General features: G+C 34.2%; 1 protein-coding gene across 1 annotated transcript in view; it reads left to right on the top strand.

Annotated features, from left to right (window-relative positions):
* The first annotated feature begins 288 nt into the window (after positions 1-288).
* LOC126758235 (B-cell lymphoma/leukemia 11A) overlaps positions 289-22,213 on the top strand; it is a 59,500-nt gene continuing 37,575 nt past the window's right edge. The window contains exon 1 of the mRNA XM_050472366.1: positions 289-2,236. Coding sequence (XP_050328323.1) covers positions 2,200-2,236 — 37 coding nt within the window. The 5' untranslated portion in view covers positions 289-2,199. The remainder of the gene's footprint in view (positions 2,237-22,213) is intronic.

The raw sequence follows: 22,213 nt of genomic DNA, 5'->3' as shown, positions 1-22,213 counted from the left end.
GCAAGCAAGTAAGGCCAGCAGTCAGCCAGCCCTACGTACATACATATCTACATTCATACATATATGCATACAAATGTATGTATTTTTGGCTGTTTGTATGTTATTATTTAACTCGTGAGTGGCGAGTGGCGACTTTCGAGTCAAGTCGATTTCAACCGAGCTGAAAGGTCGGCCGGTTGGCTAGTCAACGATGGAGGAGAAGTGAGCAAAGCTAAAACTAACAAAGAAAGCCAAGCGCGACAGAATGACAGAGCCAGTAGCCGTATGAATGGTAAATGGTAAATGGACGGATGCGACTAATGTGAGTTTATTAGTTAGACGCACACGGACTGTCGCGTTGTGAGGACGTGCTTTCTTGCAAAATAGTTTATGAATAGTGGTGTTTTTTTTATATATTTGTGTACTTTTGCAATAACGTGTATTTCGATGTTACTCTCATATACACATTTATACGTACAAATCAAAAAAGGTTTGTTATCAGTGAATAAGTGTTGCCTCAGTTGTTCCACATACCTACGGCCAATTTCCAATGAGTTATGCATACAAATTGAACTTAACAAACAAGTCAAGTGTCGCATTAAAAATTAAAAACAAAAACGTAAATAAACAAGTTGCGCTGTAAAGCCGCCGCGGGAACTATCCGAGCATTTATCTACCTGTATCGGAAATGTTTATACAGTTATCAGTTATTCCTTTGTCCAGTTGTGAATAAACGCTTCTAATAACTTTAGCGGCGGAAATAAACAAACAGATTAGACACCGCATGTGAAACGGACGCAGAGAGGCGGCATTCGGACAAGTTAGTGGTGCGACAGAGTAGTGATATGAATCCACCCACTAAGAGTAGAAATACACGCATTTGTTTATGTATGTAAGTATGTATGTATAAATACATACATATCTTTGAACTACTGTACACATGGATACGTACAAACATATGAGCACAGAGGCCTTCCTATGTGAGAGTGTGGCGGTAAATAACATGCCACCCCTATCCCGCCGCATCTAACTAACTGAGAGACAGCCTCGTCAATCAGCTGCTTATCCATTCCCGTCGCTAATGCAGTAGAGTTGGCTGCATACCTTCCATCAGTGCTAAAGTCGACTTCACCACCAACGCCACCTCCAGCCGCCAGCATACGGGCGCCGTTACCGCCGCCGTAGTCGACGACACAAACAACGTAACCAATAAACCAAAATCAAATTTTCAAATTGGCATCAAAGTGTAAAAACCGTTAGATAAAATTGAATTATCCCAATGTATGTGGCCACAGTCAGTCGCAGGACATCGGCGCGCAAGGACGCACTCATACTCGCACTTGCACGCAGGAAGTGCAAAAGCGAAAGGCATACGAGTTTGTAGTAGTGTTCTCTCCAACATTAACAACCAGTGACCGGTAACTGTTTTATTTAACTCTCTCGCTCGTTCGCTCCCTTACAAGTGTTCTGGGAAATATTCTAATTGGAATCGAATTGTCGAATTAGAATAGGTGAACGCGTAAAAGTGTGACAAATACAATAAAATTAACAACATACCAAACCCTCAATAAATACATAGAATGAAAGCACACACACATATATAAATTAATGCGCGTTGATACAGAATTACAATAACAAAAAAGTAGCGAAAATTTTAAATAGAAATGGAGTTTCCACAGCTGCAGTAACATTCCGCAAATGCCGACAAACCTATGTATATAAGACAAATTGCATTTGTTATATTTTGTTTAAGAAAAAGTGTATAAGGTTCCTATCGTTAATTAGAAATATTAAAAAAAAAGTATTGTGATTATTTACATACAAGTATACAGTGCATATGTACATAAAGCTGAACAAGTGCATGTTTCCAACGAAAATCAAAATATTAACACTGTGGGTACGTTGAATTCTCAAAATATATTTTTAAAAATATATAAATGAGCTCTTTATTGCGAAAACCTAAAAGCCAAGTGTTGTTGTGTGAAATCCGCGTTTGGATCGGTCCAACAAAGGTCGACGAATGAAATTAACGTGGCACATAGTTAATATTTTAGACTGAATCCTTTTAATATATTTACATATCACATCGTGCGTATGTGGCTTAAACACGCAACGCACCGGATAAACTAAAATATTGTAGCCGCGGTCGGAGTGCCTCTTGATGTGGATAAACTCATCGCCAGGCTTCAATAAACCCTACTAATTTTTAACTCAGGAAAGATGAGAATTAAAATGCCCGCCGTCAGAATTGCTCAAGGTGAGTGAATAACAACTGTGAGACTTGCTCTACTATACTTTTCACGCTTTATCCTGGTGAGATGAGTCTCATAACATTTTTCTAATTAGTTCAACAAAATATCCGTTTAAACGCTCATGGTTTTTGTTATGTAAAGTTGATTGTTGAAAAAGTATATAGGTATTCTTGGATGAATTAATTAATTGAATAAAAATAAAAAGTTTTTCAATTTAAGAGATGTTGCTTCTCACATAAGAGTTCGAACTTGTCAAAAGACTTTTTATTTTTGGTTATTAATTGTTGGAATTTATAAAACAGTGCGACCGATCCATTGAACAATTTACTTAATTTCTTTCATGAAATTTTAAATTAATGAGTCTTTATTATCAGCACCGTTAATCCAAGTATGAATACTCTCAATCTTCAGTGGGCACACATATTCTGGAAAAATATAAATGTTAACCAAAAATTATAATGCCAGGTCATTATTGTACCTGGTAATTTTGTAGCGATAAGATTTTGCAAAAAGTAATTGCTATAGTATAATTGTCACAATACAATAAATGTTATCATTTATTTACATAAGAATTTCTCACTTATAAACATTCCAACAAACAAGTAATAATGCATACATAAACACTTAAATATACTTACATATATAATATTTGTATGTATATAAGAGTATATAAATTCATAAATATGTACTCTACATATCAGAGCAATATTTTATATTTAAATTTTTAGAATATTTTTTATCTTGAAAATAAATCTTATAGCAAAGGAAAGTATCTGAATATGTCTACAAGTGCACGAAAAATCTCATTACATGCAAAATATTATCTAATTATGTTCTAATGTTTTTTTTTTATTTTTTTTTTTATTTTTTTTTTGTAAATAAGCCAGCGCCCGTTTCCAGTTCACATACATACATATGTACATATGATAACATACTTTATGAAGTATTGAAAGCAGTCGGCAAGGGTTCAAATAAAAAATCACATCAGTAAATTCATAAAATGCACAAGATAAATGTATACATACATACGAACAAACAAAACTACAGACAAATTAAGGCATGGTTAACAATTTTAGTAGAAAATTTGAAGGTGTTTATTGAGTAAATATATATATACTTTCTGAAATGTTCACTACTTATCAATATTTATCACGGGCATTGCTTATCATATACATACATACATACATATGTATCTTTCAGTAATTCTCGTATGTAAGTATGCACTTCATTTTGTACCATGTAGGGACTGTTTTTTTTTACTTGTGTTGTTGTAATTTCCTAATGCACAGCTTACGTATCAAGTTTAGACCTAAACTACTTAAACGATTTTAGTGAAATTTAGCACACTGTCACTTCCAGTTTGATACAACTTCAAAGAAAGGATAGTCTAGAATATCTGATTTATGTTAAAAGTAAAAAATGTATTGAATAAAATGCAAAATGGAAAATTCATAATTTTTTTCTATTAACAAATCAGTTTCAAAATCAAATCACTAATATAATGTCTTGGATCTTTATGGATCTTTATGAAGCCAAGAACGTTTTCGTTTTGTTCGTATATAATATTTTACTGCATTGAATAGTTTTCTTATAGTAGTATTTGGACTGTGATAAGCCATGGCAACTCGCGGCCGGATCTACTAATACATAGTATGTACATATGTATATAATTTGACTACTTTGTTCGATATCCTTATGTGCCCATTAACCTCTATATCTTGAAGTCTAAAAAGTTCCGAATATTAGTTAATAAATAGTGCTCAAAATCAAAGACTTATTTCAGAATTATTATGCTGAATCCGAAAACATGTATGCGATTTCCCAAAAATTATGAAATATTCGTTATACCGACGGAAGACCAATTAATATCATACGCTTAAAGCTAGCATTGCTCTTTTCATTTTAGTTTCAAAACATGTATGACGATTTCTGAAAGTAGTTACAAGTATGAATTCCGCAGTTAAGGTTGAGGAATAGATTATTGAGTGCAGTCAGTTTTTATTTTTATACAAACTTACGAATTCTCACAATTTAATTTTAAATTTTAAAAGTAGTAAAGGTTCTTTCAAACCTTGTTTCAACGACTAAAGCAGCAAAGGAAGTGCAAGCCTAGTAATATAGTTATGTGAGATCTTTAACATATCTTAACATACATATGTATATATATAAGTATATATGGGCTCGCATTGATATTCAAATATATATATTCATTCAAATAATATATATATATTTGAATTAAAAAAAAAATAATAATAATAATAAAAAAATATTAAAAAAAATAATAATAATAATAAAAAATATTAAAAAATAAAAAAAAATATATATGTATATATTTTTATATACATACATACATACACAAGTAGAAATACTTATACACCTATGCTATTTACCTTACGGCAGTTTATTGTGTGGTGGCCCAGGTTTCGAAAATAATTATTATGTTCCTCTATTAATTCTTGTCTTCTGAACGCACTTGTCCATTTAATTGAACGTCTTATCAGGTTGTGTTATTCTTTGATTGCTTTTGTACGTTCCAATAAAACATGTTAACATACCGACACACAAATGAAAATTAATATCGGAAACGGTGTTGTGAAAGTGTTAACTACCAAAAAGTGTCGAAATATCCAAAACGATCTATGTACATACATATGTATGTATGTACCAAAAAATTACTTACTTCTTTAAAAATCATCCGTTCTGTGTGTCAAAAATTTAGCTGTTGAAACGTTGTTAAGCGATTTGTTGGTGGAATTTAAAATATTCTCACTTTAAATTTAGTATTTCTTGGTGTTCGAAATCCTTTATTTCTATTGTTGTGATTTAATATGTTCAGTGGCGTAGCTAGGGGGGGCGAAGAGGGCCGTCGCTCCGGGCGCAACTTCTTGGGGGCGGCAAAATGGTATTTAAAAACTTTAATTCGGGCAAAAATTCCTGCAAATTGTGTCAAAAGTGTACAATATATAGGGCAAAAATGATTTTTTTCTATGGCCTTTAATAAGATGTCTTGTAAACTTACTATCAATTTCCTCAAAAACCGTATTGTTAGAATTTTGGAACTTCAGAATTTGCGTGGCGTTCCTAAATTTTATATACTTAATATCGGATATATTTTATAAAAATTCACTTTTGTTCGAACCACCTCATGAAACTTGTAGGTAGGTAGATAAAGGGGGCGGCAGAACATCCTTGGCCCCGGGCGCCCGAAGTTGTAGCTACGCCACTGAATATGTTTATAAGATAAACAATATTCCAGAAGCTAAAGTGTATAAAATAAAATTCGTATTGACTAAACATGCTTGAACAAAACATTTTAAAACATTCACACAAGTTGAAACAAATTATTACTTTGTCGAACGCTCCTTTGTATGTATGTCTTTTGCTTCTTGCAGCCGTTCTTGTTAGCGCGAATCTTAGTAAACATAACTTTCGAGAGACTAAGAAAATGGGAAGTGCGAAATGCACTTCTTGTATGGAATAATGCAAATTATAATGATATAAAATCGGTATTTAGACCGAATCTTTGAATATAATGTTTCGTGCAATACCGGTTGCCTTAACTAGGTTTGAATCTACAAGTTTCAAAAAAATGGACTTTGAACCATAACCTTAAATTTTTTCGATTCATTTTTAATCATGTGCTAATTTACTTTGGTAAAAATAAATCAATGAAATAATTTTAAAATCTATTAATTACATAACTAAATAATCTTGAAAAAGGACATACGTGAACATACCTTTTTTTTATCTTGTTGGTGTATACATATGTATTTATTTTAGTGATAAAACAAGTAAAATGTTTTGTGTTTAAGGGTATTTTACAGTGCAGATTTAGGTAAAAATTCGAAATTGATATTGAACATCGTTTCAGAAATATCTAAACACGTTTTGCATTTATAACTATAACTATAACTAATAATTTTAAAATTTAAAATAATAAAGTTTAAATAATGATACTTAATGATGAGGTGCGTGGTAAAAATGATGGTTTTAGTAAAGATTTTGCATCAATTTAGAAATGAACCAACGACTGTGCAAGTCATAATTACAACTAAAAATTTTGATTATATGTGACCTGGTCTACGGAAAGGGGGCTTAGGTGTCAAAATTAATGAGATAACGAGAAATAACGGTGAACGGAGAAACAACGAGATAACGGTGTTTCCCAGAAAACTAGTTTTCGCACGTTAGCTCCCTTTTCGTAGACCAGGTCACATATAGTATAAGAGTGTACCGCACGGTCCCCAACTGTCTTATCCTAATAAAGGCAAAATGGACTTACAGCTGATTCGGCTTAAATATTATACTATTACATATGAAATTTCAATGATATGTGCTTACATACATGCAAAAATTTGGAATCGAAATGTATGTCAGTCTATAATATAAGCACATTTATGTCTACATATGTACATATAAATTTGTATTGACAAGAAATTACAAATTTAATTTGATTATCGACCAAACCGTGGTCATTAGCGTGTATTAATATTTTGAGTCCTGAAAATTTATTTCCATTCAATAAGGATATCACCATGGAAACTCGGCTGTTTATTGATTAAGAATAACACTGCGCAAAGCCGCAAGGATAAAAACAGCAATGAAATGATTGTAGCTATTGACCCAAGGTTGCTTTGGAAATTGCCAACAGCTGGAAAATGTTCTAATTGTTTGTAAAAAATAACAACACGACTCATAACAACCACAGCCAGTGACTGAGAAGGATGCTAAGCACTCCCACCACATTCAAGCACACATTTCAACCTAGGTGTTCACGCTTATTCACATACAACACTACATACATATGTATGTACATAGTATGTATGCATATTGATTCATCCGAAATACGCCGGTGTGTGTGTATATTTAAATATTAAGCACTGTGAAGATTGGTATGGGTAAATGCATTGTGCGATAAATAAAAAACATTACGAAAAATGCTAGCCTGAAAAGCACACCAACAGTACAACATGCACCAAAGTGAATCCAACTGGCCGACGACAATCAAACTAAGCCAACAGTCAGCAGTCAGCAAAAGTAAAGATTTTGGCGGTACGATCCTGACGGTTGCATACGGGTATAAATGGACAAAGCCAAATATGTATGTATGTATATGCGAGAAACGAAAGAGTTGACATAAAAAACTCACCGGGAGAGACATTTTCAATTTAATTTAGTTTTTTCCTACAAAAAACATAAAGCGTATATTTGAAGAAAAACTTGTATGAGTTTCAATATGTTCACATTTGCAAGCATACAGATTAAGTACATATGTATGTATGTATGTATGTATGTATTTGTCATAATACATGATACGTAATATTCACAAATATGCACACAGTTTGATATGACGATGCAATAATGGGCAAGGATGACATCCATTCGCAGCCTGCTCTCCACCCCGGCATTATCCGCAATACCCCCAGTGGTGGTGGGAATGGTGGCGGCTTCTGCTTCTGGCAGCATAATCAGCCACAATAGCGCAAAGGGAATTACTTCCGCTGCGGCGACGCGGTGGCTCGCTGGGCTAGCAACCCAGCAGCAAGTCAACAACTGCATTCACGAGTGTTAGGATGCGATTGTTTTTTACTTTCCTTTGTTTTAAGCATCCCTTTTGTTAAAGTTTAGTATATGTTTTTGCTGTGCAGCTGGGTACAACCTTTTTGTTTACACATTATTTTATTTCAAGCTACCGCAACGTACGCCTCATATCCCATATGTACGCGCTAAATCATAGAAGACTATTTGCTAATCCACTCCTACCGAAGCTCCATACAAATTCATACAATTAAAATACCACAAGTATCGAGATTTGGTGTAAAATTTAAAATCACGAGAATTAAACCCTTATCCCACAAGAACCAGAAAGCGTAAATATGGAGAATTTATTTGTTGTAAACAGCATTTATATGAAGAAAATTGTAATAATTTATAAGTTCACAACTTGTTTTAAACACATATTTTTTATGTTCAATTTTATTATTATTAATTATTTACTATTTATATAAGTATGTGCCATATATTCATTTACATGTGTATGTATGTATATAGGTTTTAGCTTGAATGTTTATAACTAAATTCTAAATCTTTTATTGTTTAAATAAAATGTAATTCACAAAGCGATTAACGTTTGTCTCAGAAAATTTTTCATACCTAACTTAGGTGAGTGCATTTTCAATTAAAAATAATGGAGTTAGTAGGAAGTGGTATCAAATTATCTGTAGAAATATCGTTCAATAAGAAAAACAACAAAAACAAAGCAATTATAAATCTAAAGGACGTTTTTTCAATGTCTGGCTTACAACCTATGTCTCTGATAAGTTCTGGTTAACTCAGCCAAGACTCTTTCTTCCGGTAAAGTTAACCAAAACTTATCTAACGGTTGGTTGCTAACCAGACATTGAGAAAACTGGACTTAATGTGTTTACATATGAACATATGTAACGGTTAAGGGGGTATTCTCATGTAATCACTTCGAAAATCGATTTTTTTTTATATTTTGACAGTAAAACCTATTGAAAACATGCTGTGAAAAATTCAGACCGAAATTCATAGTATTTGATAAGTTACAGCTCATAGTCGCCGACGTGTCGTAAACGACTGTCTACCAGGCGCCATGACAAGTCTGCAGCTCTTGAAACTTTAAACGCATTTTTCTCGAATCATCATTTTCTGAAACTGTCATGGTCCTAAAAAAAGTATTCAACCGATTGCTTTAAAATTTACATATGTTCTTCTACTCATTTATAGTTATCGTCCCTACCAGAATTGTTTATTTTCGAAAATATTTTCATATTTTTTTAACGATTTTAAACGAAAAAAACAAGATTTTCGTGAATTTTTTGAAGTTTTTTTTAATGAAATTGATTTTATTTAGTAGGGACGATAGCCGCAGAACTACTATTATCCATTAGATTTTTTTATTTTAGACAACATGAACAGCCGCTATCACCATGACCAGTGAACTACTTTTTTTGTTGTGGACTACTTTGATTACAAAAAAAAATATATTAAAAATGTAAAAAACGAAAAAAAATTTTTTTTTTGTACATTTCAAAATACAAATAAAAATATATTAAAAAATTAAAATTATTGAATTTTGTTGTCGCATAAAAAAAAAATTTCCTAAAAAGTGGTAAAATGTATGCGTTCACATGAGAGTACCCCCTTAACGGTATGTTCATATGTAACGGTTAATTTGAATGCAGACGTTATTTATCGGAAGTTGTCAGTGCAGCAATTTGAAAACCACTGTTATATTAAAGTTAAGTCATATATCCAATTGATGCTCATTTGATTTTGCGGAGAATATCTTATGGTAAAGTTACATTACACTATTGATGTAGTATTTAACTTGTAAATAGTCTTAAAAAAAAGAACACGTACAAGTACACAAGTGAATTCTACAATCAAGCAAAAATCTGCAAACAAATTAGTTTATATTGTTATATGTAAGTACATATGTATGTATGTATAACCACGTGCCATAGCCCGACGTCTATTTTCACGGTTATATATCAAAATATGCGTACATACCTGTACATTTGTATGTCTTGTACATACGTACATATGTAGTACGTATATACAATCAAAAGAGAATCATGAACTTGCGTAAAAAGTTTATTCGCGGATTCTTTTAGTGTTGCAATTTTCACTTTCAACTGGAAATATTTTCTCACCCCATCCACGCTTTGAAGCTTAGCGCCGCCGAGTGGGAGAACGTCTGTAAAACTACTCCTTCACTTATATACGACCATAATAACTTTGTATAATGACAAATACACATACATTTGTTCACAATATACTTACATATATTTGTATGCCTGCATATACACTGTAAAAATTCAAAAGCACGGAATATTTTGTTGTAAAGCGATTGCAAGCGTTGTAAGCGAAACGTTGTCGAGATGTTCTATTGCATAGTTCCACAAAGGGGTTGCTTCGTGGTGGCTATTTGCAGTCTTTCGCAGCAGCACGAGTACAAGTACAAATTTCGACAAATGAGGTATGAAGGTGTGAAAGCTTGAGCTGAGAATTTTTAAAGCGTAGTATTCATGCATATGTATATACTTATCTATATACTTAAAATAACTGTAATAATCTACTTTCCGCGAAATTTCCTACATACACTTTGTGTTTGTAATGTGGTAATCTTTCTGGCGTCAAATTTTGTCAACGGCTCAGGTCTGAGCAAAAATTGAGAATTGATTGAAATCCATTTTATTTTAATTGGAAATATAAATATATAAAAAAATTACAAACCGATTACTATATTTGCTCTAATTTACATAGCTAATTAGTCCTTAATTGTTTAAAATGAAATATAAACGAATACGGAAGTAAGTTAATGGGCAGAGTATATTTATGAGGCAAGCCCACCCCTTCAACTGGGTTTTCAAAACCATCTAAATTATTTTCTATTTTTGTTGTCATAGTGTGCTCTGCCCAATTTCAAAACCGTGGGATTTAACATCGCATATTTTCTGTTTTTGTTGAAAGATTAAAGTCCACCGTCAACAAACTGATTGGACCTTATCAGTGTGGCTTTAGACCTGGCGAATCAACAACCGACCAGATATTCACCAAGCGCCAAATCTTGGAAAAGACCCGTGAAAGAAGAATCGACACACACCACCTCTTCGTCGATTTCAAAGCTGCTTTCGACAGCACGAAAAGCAGCTGCCTTTATGCCGCGATGTCTGAATTTGGTATCCCCGCAAAACTAATATGGCTGTGTAAACTGACGTTGAGCAACACGAAAAGCTCCGTCAGTATCGGGAAGGACCTCTCCGAGCCGTTCGATACCAAACGATGTTTCAGACAAGGCGACTCCCTATCGTGCGACTTCTTCAATCTGCTGCTGGAGAAAATAATTCGAGCTGCAGAACCAAGCAGAGAAGGTACCATATTCTATAAGAGTGTACAGCTGCTGGCGTATCCTGTAATATTGATATCATTGGCCTTAACAACCGCGCCGTTAGCTCTACTTTCTACAGAATAGATAAGGCAGCAAAGCAAATGAGTCTGGTGTTGAACGAGGACAAGACGAAGTACCTCCTGTCATCAAACAAATAGTCTTACCGCACGCGACTATGCTCCCACGTCACTGTTGACAGTCATAACTTCGAAGTCGTAGTTAATTTCGTATATCTTGGAACCAGTATCAACACCAACATTAACGTCAGCCTCGAAATTCAACGCAGGATAACTCTTGCCAACAGGTGCTACTTCGGACTGAGTAGGCAACTGAGAAATAAAGTCCTCTCTCGACGAACGAAAACCAAACTCTTTAAATGACTCGCTATTCCCCTCCTGATAAATGGTGCAGAGGCATGGACGATGACAACATCTGATGAGTCGACGTTACAAGTTTTCGAGAGAAAGGTTCTGCGGAAGATTTATGGTGATTATGGCACGATGAGCTGTATGAGATATGAGCGAATTAAAAGACAATGACTACGCTGGCTAGGTCATGTCGTCCGAATGGACGAAAATACTCCAGCTCTGAAAGTATTCTACGCAGTACCCGCCGGGGAAGCAGAGGAAGAGGAAGACCTCCACTCCGTTGGAAAGACCAGGTGGAGAAGGACCTGGCTTCGCTTGGAACTTCCAATTGGCGCCAACTTGCGAAATGAAGAAACGACTGGCGCGCTGTTGTCAACTCGGCTATAACCGCGTAAGCGGTTTCTACGCCAGTAAAGAAGAAGAAGAAGTTGGTGTTGTGGATTGAGGTGTGTATTACCATTACTCAGGAGCTGGAATCAAACCCGCTTTCCAACAACCGGCATCTGTGGGTATTTCTTCAATGGAATAGATTCTTTAATACATCCAGATTTATTATCCACTTTCATTCATGTCGGGAATTAAATACCATTCTTCAACTATTATTTATATAGAGTACTAATGCATGTAAAGTCAGACGGTTTTTGTATTATGAAATTTCAATAATCTTGGAAATGCCTTTAATTTAACGACACTTATGAAACTGAATTAAAACAATTACAGTACTGCTTATAATCGCAGGAATACCTAAATATCTGTATCGATTCGCTTATAACTAAATATATAAATATGTACATATGTATGTATGTTTTCGTACGTGCATGCTTGTTTATTGTACGTCTGTGTGTGTGTACATTGGTATCGGACCGAAAACTGCAAATCAAAAAACGAAACAGACAGATACAAAGCACGATCTAAAAGATTTAAAATCCAACCCACGCAACAGCTTTGGAGATGGTCCCGCAATCAGTCTTCAGCACGCGTTGGAAGTCCGGCCGAGCCCGTGACAGACTTAACCACAAGTCTGTTTGTAGCTGAAGATAATCATAGCGTCACTTTTCCGAGGACAAGAGAAAGACGTAGGCAGGAAGCAAAATTGGCTGGTGATGATCACTTGCAGTTCGTTTGCACGGTGATCGTTCAATAGAGCACAACAAAAGCCTACAAACTCTATATGAACATATTTAACTAGCACGAGTACGTTTGTCGTATCTACCTCTACCTACTTGTACTCGCTGCAAAGGCGAGTATGTAGCGTGACACGCGCGCCAAGACTAGCCCTTTGTCAGGCCAAAAAAGGAGGGCCTCAGCATCAATGATGAGGCAAACCCAGATCGGTGTGGCAACGCAATTCTTTGGGTATGTGCAATGGTTGCGGCATTTTATGCGATTGTGTATATTGTTATGATCACTTCGTTTGTTGATTTGCTGTGTAGGTGTGGGTGCGGCCGGATGGACGCAAAATCTCATTTCATAATTATTCATTTAAAATAAGACGCAGTATGAAAATAAATCAATCAAGAATGGGCACAATCCATATATACATACTTACATACATACACACATATGTAAGCTAAGATGCACAGACACATATTTTAATATATTTAAACTATACTTACATATGTATGTATGTATATGCAACATGTAATATGCAAATTTATTAGCTCTGCGTTACTAGCATTTTACAAAGAAAGACGAAATTAAATTGAACAATTTATACTTCGGAAATTTATATTACTACATTACAAGCTCACTTGTGACGCCAACTGAGGTCAGTATTAGCCCACAAATTCAAGAAGCAAGTATTGTCAAATTAATCTGTACTTGTGGGACTAAAGCTGGATTCAAGCAATTCGCCATTGTTTGGGTTCTGGGTTTGTTAAATTTTTTCTTCTGAAGATTGTCAATTCTCGTGGTTTTCCTATTATAAGAATTACAACCCTTTTTAATTTTATAGAAATCCGAATTAATTTTCTTTTCTTCAGATTTTTGTATTACGGTATGCAACGTAGAGCAAAAAAATAAATAAAACAATTGTCCAAGTTTCAACGGTTCATTGGGTTATTATCGATCGATGTTGTCTTCGTTGTACGTATGATTATTATCAGGAATATTTCAGACTCCACGCGATAATACTCAGAGTCATCTGGCATCACCTGTAAGAATGGTTGTCATTGAAATAAATAATTATGAAAATGGGCAAGTCCAAATAAGAATATCAAAATCATTCTTCCGCGCGATTTATACTACTATTCATACTTTTTTGCTATGTTCTGACCGGTTCGTTAGACACTATGCCCAAATATACTATACACTTCTTCATCTGTAAAATATATAACCATTCGAAAAAAAAACGTTCAAGCATAAAATAGAAAACAATTCGGAAACATTTTGCCATATGTTGCATTAACAATACAAGCATAGCTGTAGGCGGAGTTATATCGAATCTGGTGGTCAATGATGCATACATACTTATGAGAAATGTATGTAAGTAATTTCCTACACTTATTTATACTGGACGGTTGCCCCAAAGCTTTGTTCCACCCTAGTTGGTTGATTCTGACTCGTCACCGTTATGATTTCAAGGGTGTTAAAAATCCACTTCCCCAACCTGAACTCAGCAATACCCCAACTCAACTCTTATAAGTGAATATAAAACTGTCTGTATGTGTGCACACACGAGTTCTCATCCACATGGAATGTATGTATGTATATGCAGGATATGGATGTGTGAGTTTCGGTGAAACAACTCTCTAGGCTACTGTTAGCTACACACAACTGGATCGGAATGTTCATGTTTATCCTATTTTCATAATGTACAAACTTTTTATATAAATGTATGTGAATATACATATATGTATGTATATACACATGTGTAAGGCACTTCAATATATAGGTATGCGAATAAAAACGAGCGTATATACATGTACAAATGGATAGCATTCGATATTAAAGTTCCAATTGTCCTTTCCAATACAAAATGTTACAAACCAATATCCGAAACTGATGCCGGTATGCCCAGTTTCGCTCGCCATGCGAGTATTTGTATAATACATGCATACATGCATACATATGTATGTATGTATGTTGCTAGTGCCAACTGCCCAACATACTTTTTGATGGTAACTGCATACCCACACTAAGCAACGACCACATTGCGAGTTGAATCTTGCTCTGAAAGATGCTGAGATAGAACACGAAGCTTAGCCAACCAACAACTACTTGCAAAACGAAAACTTAGAGGCAACAAAGTCAAACGGCATTCGTTGGAAGTACATATGTACATATGTATGTATGTATGTTCTACCTTGGCATACATGTAAATAAATTTATTGCATGTGTGGAAGCTAACAAATACATACACTCATGCGAAGCTCACTAGATGAGAGGAAGCCCATTCAAGCGTTTGCTAGTATCCTTAGAAGCAAAAGTATATCAACATGAAAAACCAACTTAAATTGTACATACATACATACATATACACACACAGACAAAATGGAGGGAAAGAAAGCAAGTCAGAAAACGCATACGTGGTCAATATGTTGATTTGGCCCCAAGTTAAATCGTGGACCTGCAAGAGTTGGAGCTGAACACATGCATGTAAATCTAAGTTTATATAAATATACATACATACATATGTACATATATACAAGTATACGTATGCTCCAACACATACGAAGAAAAAGACAATTTTAAACCATGCCGCAATCAAGAACTACCACACAAGACATATGTGTTCGTAGAGTATAAAAATGGTAAAGGATCCCAAAAGTTTAGCAGAGTAATGTTTAGCGCAATGAAGAGATAACTCGTACCGTTTAAACTTGGCATATGCTTCACGAATTAGAGACACGCTCATATTGTATGTATGTATCTGTTTATAACAACGAACTTTAAAAGTATGATTATGTTTAGTTCGAATGTGGCCAAATTTCCTCATAGTGACCGAAATGTTAAAATATGCTCTGCAAGTTATTTCCTCGAGCCGATTAATTATGACTCAGTCAGCTGGACCAAATGTGCACATTACTTTGAAATTAGATCAAGTATCAAAATTCAATACTCACTTCTAAATGCCATTTTTAAAGCTTTTTTTTACAGATATACAATACGAGGTAGCTTAAAAATTCGGCTGAAAACATAAACAATAGAGTGATTCAAAAAAAAAATTTTTTTTTTTTCGTTTCGTACTCGGAAAAATAGGTTCCTAGACACCTCTAAGAAAGCCTCTCAAAACATGAGTTTTTAATTGTAACGGGAAGGTCCTCCTACATACAGTTTTCTATTTTTTCTTATTATCAGATAGAAAAATTTATATCTCGCTTCTAACTACTTGAAAAAATATCTTGTTTTTCAGATTTTGTGGGAAATTGAATGCTCTACAAAAAAGGTCTACTATGATTTTTTCGTTCAATTCTTTAAGACTTGGTCGTAGGATGTTTTATTTTTGATTACACCTATTTAAAAAAAGTTTTGTCAAATTTTCACTGAAATTGTCTTTATTTGTAAAAATGTCTGCCAAAAATCCAGTATTCAATTTTTTTTCTTTGCCCAAGTACAAAGTTATGGTTTTAACTAAAAGACGTATTTTTTCACTTTTACAAAGTTAAAATGACATATTACATAAAATTAAAAATTTTAACTATAAAGAGTGGAATTTTTTCACTTTAGATGATGAGATTCACTTTAGATAAGGAGTTATCCTGCCAACGCGGGTGAGAGGTCACCGGAAATGGCGCCGTAATGGCCGAGTTTAAATATTTTTTTGCAAAAATATTATAATTTCTTTGTTAATAGTGTATGTTTGTAACAATTCGAAATTCTAATAAAATATTTCATTTTTTATGTGCAAAAAAAATTGTTGAAAGAAGGGTGTTTGTTACCCGAGGAAATCCATGTAACCCATTAATGATTTACGAACCCTCGAGTATTCACTTATTTACATACATAAGTATGAACGAGTAAGCCGACCGTCGAGGTTCAAATCACTTAAGGGGTTATTCTGGTCTAGAAGCATGAATTTCAGGTAATTTTTAAAGTGTCGTAAAAAAGGCAATTAATATTTTTATTATCCATTTTTTTATTAGTTATTTGTTAATTTTAGAAGAGTACAGAAAATAATTAAAAACTAAAAAAAGTAAAAAATTTCAAAAATTATGAGCTGACGAAGTGGGGGGGTCTCTAAAAATTTCCACGTGACCATACCCATGATTTCAACCCTCCTAGTTATCTGAAACCAAAAAACAAAGATTATTATCTAGAATAATGCCGCAATGGCCGGAACTACGGAAAAGTGGAAAAAAAATTTTTGGTTCACTTTTTCTGATTATTTCGAATTTTTAAAAATAATACAAATAAAAATTTGGGGATGGGTTCTAGTTCCAACCATAGGAGTCCACAAGCCTATAAAGAAGACTCTATAAAAATTTCAAGTAAATCGGTCCAGTAGAACCTGAGAAATCGTGGGTATCATTCCGAAGGACTAAGTTTTGAGAAAATCGCGTTTAAAGTTTCGCGTAAAGTCTTTTGTTCGATTAGTTCCGGCCGAACCAGTTTGGATGCCGGGTCAGAAAAATGCCTATATCTCCGAAAATAATTTGAATTTTGAAAAATCCTTTTGTACACATATTCTTGAATAGTTAAACTTTGAAAATATAAAAAAAAATTTCGATTTTTTTTTAAATTTCTATACCAGAATACCCCCTTAAAATAGTAGAGATCTAGATTAAAGATTTTTTTTTTGTCAAGTCCAATCCGAAGTTTAACTCAGCTTTTCGCGCGATTTCTTCATTTGACAGATTTTAGGTTTCCTCTCGTTTTTCTCAGACAATTAACAAAGTGTAAGCGCTGATATATAGTCTCAATACCTATTATTCGATGTACTTTAAACTACTTAAAACCATAGATATTATTATTTGCATGCATATTCATGTTATAAATATCTACGTTAACTTTCTATAGAAAATGATTAACTTACTCTTTCTTCTTACTATTGTATTATATCGAATATCTTTATAAAGCGAAAACTTGTAAATGTCTGCGATCAATTTTGTTGCGTTGATATATAGCACACAAACATTTCGATTCATACAGATGTTTATATGTGTGCGCTCATGCATATATATACATACATATATGTAGGTAAACAAAACACAGATTAAAGATCACAGCTTTTCTGTGCCTGGGTGTATATACATATGTACATACTTCAGATTCGGTCTTGGACACCTCCCCTTTTTCGTTTCCATTATAATTGATGGCAATGTAGTTGTTATTGTATTTTATTAACTGTTTCGTTATTTACTTTGGAGCAGTTAGCCACTCGCCTGCCTATTCGTTCATTTCAAGATTACAAGTCAACATCGATCGGACAAGCTCGTTTTTTCATTCGCTCACACTTGAGAGCGAGAGAGTTGAACGAATCAGGTTTATTATCGTTGGCGTCGGACCTTTTCTGTTCTTTAAACACATATACATATATATGTATGCAGTTATAGGTGTTCAGCTATATGTTTAGTGTGGAAGAGTAAATAAATATATGAATATAACAACTAAATATACTCGCAAATTTTCACCTACTAAACGACCAGATTTTGTCCTTAATCAAAAAACACAATACATTACACTAGCAATTTGGATAAAGTATTTATGATCGTGGCGATCGGTTGCAATCACATTTCGATATTTAAAAAATCTGCATTTACATGACTTTATATATGTGAAGATACATATACATAAATATAATACAAAACAAGTAAGGAATGCTAATTTCGGGTGCAACCGAACATATAATACTCTTGCAACTTACAATAATCAAAGCCAGGGAAATACTTTACAGTGTAAAACGTCAACCTGAGGATCGAAATCCAAGCAATTTTATATATACATATACTATATACATACATACATACATACATACATTATATAACTCCTATACTTTCAGACACGTACCAGACCAGATTTTATATATTTTTCCCAATACCACATACTATTAACATGTCACATACTAAAAAACAATCATATAGAGTAAAGTCAGCCGGATGTTCGAAAATCATGATATTAGTTATATGAGGGTTTTCGCTCAAATTTATCTATTTTATGCACAAAGATACATTGTTTTGAGTAGCTAGCTCATTTTCATTGATATAACTCTCATATTGGCCGATATATGCAGTACAAAGTCACCTGGTAGTTCGAAAATCTTTATATTAGGAACATGGGGCTCAAGGAGGTATTGACCTGATTCGAGCCATTTTTAACATACAGACATACCATTGTCAGAGAAGTACTATCCCAGAATTTCAATTCTATGTCTCACACATTGACCTATATTCGGTACCTAGGGCTTGAACAGTTTTTATTGGATTTGAATAATGTTTGATCATAAGGTGGCATATACTAAAGGCATTATTCGGGCAAATTTTAATTTATTTAATTTTAATTGTGGGCATGGTAGTAGTCCGATTACGCCCATCTACGAACTCGAACTTTTTTGCACTGAGAAACCTGCATACCAAGTTTCATCAAGATATCTCAATTTTTACTCAAGTTACAGCTTGCACCAACGGACGGACGGACAGACAGACAGTCAACCGGATTTCAATTTTTCTCGTCATCCTGATCATTTATATACATATATACAACCCGTAATTAAAACATAGGTTGCCTTTATATTTCTGGATTAGAGAACAAAAACAAATTTTAATCATCGAATATTACTTTATTGTTTTTCAAAATTTTCTCCGTTAAGATGTATAAGCTTTGGCAAAAGTTTATATCAATGGTCGAGGCACTTTTGCCATTCTGATTGAGGTTCTTCCAAAACGTTTTAAACGCGTCAAGCTCTTCAGGTGTCGAAAAAAGTTGAACTCTTAGTTTATATTTTTTTCATATTGGAATAAAAGGTCCTATGTCAGGACTATACGGTGAATGACTCATCAAATCAATGCTCAAAAATGCAGTTCTTTCAGCCGATATTTGAGTGCTCGTATCGTGGTGAAGATTGATCTGTCTTTGGCGGTTGGTTATCTCAATTTCTTGAAAGACAGCTGGCAAACAAATGATTGTGATTTACTGTTCTGCGTTGCCCTAGTGGTGTAGTTGCGATATGTCCAGTTGTTCCAAAAAAGCAGGTAACCAATTGCTTGGATGTGTTGCGTGTGCGACCAACTTTCATCTTGAAACACCCATACAGTCGCCGGGAAGTAGAGGAAAAGGAAGATCTCCCCTCCGTTGGTAAGACCAGGTGGAGAAGGACCTGACTTCGCTTGGAATCTCCAATTGTATATGGCTATAACCCCGTAAGCGGTTTCTACGCCAGTAAAGAAGAAGTAGTTAACAACTGAAAGTTTTGATTTTATGTTCAAGTCTAAAGCTCTTGTCGTTGCATTACTATTTTGGTTACATGCCATATACTGAAAGATCAAAATGAAAATACATATCTTCATAAATGATCTTCTATGTGATCTATGTAGGTGATCTTCTAAGTATCTTAATTCGATTTGAAGATGGTTTACATCAAGTAATGGCGCTAGAAACCAAGTTTCCCGTTTTTAGCTTCAATGCATAATTAACGATCTAGCAGTTGCTAATTTTGCTCTTCGCGCTTGCTTTTAAATTTGTATCCACATAAGAACGAGGATTTTTTGAAAAATTACGAATTTTATAAAGGCCCTATTTTATACACTTCCTGCTTTTCTCCATTACAGGGTTAAGATGCATTATATTCGTACATGTACATAGGTAAATGCAGAATATCAGTATCTTCATTTGCAATATCTTACAACTCGAAATCGACGAGTATTACTTATATTAACTCCAGTGGATAAAACAAATCCTACGATTTAGTATTAATATCAATTTTTGAGATCATTGAACCTTTTGTGGTTTTCTGTCACACCGATCTATCCAATCCATGTATCGTAATGCTTTTTGCAGTTTACAATTACTCTGACTCTGGTTGCAAACGGACAGTATTGTGGTTAACCAAAAGCCGTTCATAAATCATAAACGTGTCTTACGATTTGTACGGTCTAAGAAATTGTACGAGTATGTAATGCAATATAAATAAGTTATATTTCATTGGGAATAGAGTACATTGTATCAATGCATTGGAGCACCATATAAACCGCTCAACATTTAGTATGTTTGTCACTTATGCTTGTTAGATACCGTCTTACATATTAAGTTTTTCTTTTTTTTAATTTATTGGGAGATAAAACTACGCAAAATTATTTAACGTTTTTGATTTTGCTGTCCTTCATTAAAAATAATCCTGCATACAAATTTAAATTGCCATATACATATGTACATATCCATTTTGAGATCCGCATCAAAGCAGAAATTAACTAATCGAAAAATTACAATAAACAAGTAAAGAAGGGTGCAATTTGCAAGAATCAAAGCCGGAACAATATTTACAGGTGTTGCAAAACTTTATATTAAAACAAACAAGGAAAGACTAAGATCGGCTTTACCCCAAAAAGCTCCTTGGCTGGCAAAATTTTATATTAAAAAAATGTAGTTGCAGATAGTTCCGATTTTACCTATTTTTGCAAATAATAAAATGCTCAATGTTTCATTAAAATAAAAAACGAATCTTCCAAATTTCTGATATTAATTATACAAGGTCTGTCGCAAAAGAAACAGGACTGTTAAAAAAAAACAACAAAAAATTTATATTTTTCAAAAGTTATATTTTTTTATTCAAAGTAGTTTCCTTGTGCTTCGATACAGCGTTTAGCTCGGTCAATTAGCATTTCAAATGAGTGTTTAAGGTAATTTTTCGGAATGCTCTTGAGAATATCGGTCGTCGCCTTTTGGATAGCTGAAATGTCCTGAAACCAGTGTCCTTTCATGGGCAAATGAAGTTTTCCAAATAGGTAAAAATCACAGGGTGCCAGAACAGGTGAGTAGAGTGAGTGATTAATGGTTAACATGGAGTTTTTTGTCAAAAAATCAGTGACAAGCGTCGACCGATGACACGGCGCATTATCGTGCAACAGGCGCCAGGACCCTGCCTCACGGTATTGTGGTCGAGCACGACGAATGCATGACAAAAGACGCTTCATAACACCAAGGTAAAACACAGCATTAATCGTTTGGCCAGGTGGGACGAACTCTCGGTGTACAATACCCTCGGAATCGTAAAAACAAATCAGCATTGTCTTTATTTTTTTGACTTCTGAAGACGACCGACTTCTGATCGTCACAGAGGTCCTCACGACCTTCTTGGAATCGCTTAAACCACTCATGCACATTACTACGGAATAGGCACTGATCACCATAAACTTTTTTCATCATTTGAAATGTTTCAGTAAACGTTTTCCCAAGTTTAAAACAAAATTTAATATTTGCTCTTTGCATTTTACGACCGATGACCAAAAGCTGCTGCCACTTTTTGATCGATAACATCGATTGTAGTTATCCAATTGTCTTAAAATTTTTACGAAATGTCAACAAGAGATCAAACTTTTTATTTCATATACCCATTAATAGGTGGCGCCACCAGAAACAGTTATATTTAAAAAGTTCTGTTTCCTTTGCGACAGACCTTGTATAGGGGTCACGTCAAGTTTTCCCCCGATTTTATTCATATTGGGCACAAAGATACACCGTTATTAAAAAAACACACTCTCTAATTTTCATTGAGATATGTAACTCACATATTGGCGATATACTATATACAACATAGAGTCACC

The sequence above is a fragment of the Bactrocera neohumeralis genome, chromosome 5 (assembly GCF_024586455.1).
Source record: "Bactrocera neohumeralis isolate Rockhampton chromosome 5, APGP_CSIRO_Bneo_wtdbg2-racon-allhic-juicebox.fasta_v2, whole genome shotgun sequence".
Lineage (NCBI taxonomy): Eukaryota > Metazoa > Arthropoda > Insecta > Diptera > Tephritidae > Bactrocera > Bactrocera neohumeralis.
Note: the sequence above shows the minus strand (reverse complement) of the source record. Positions and strands in the feature narration are given on the sequence as shown.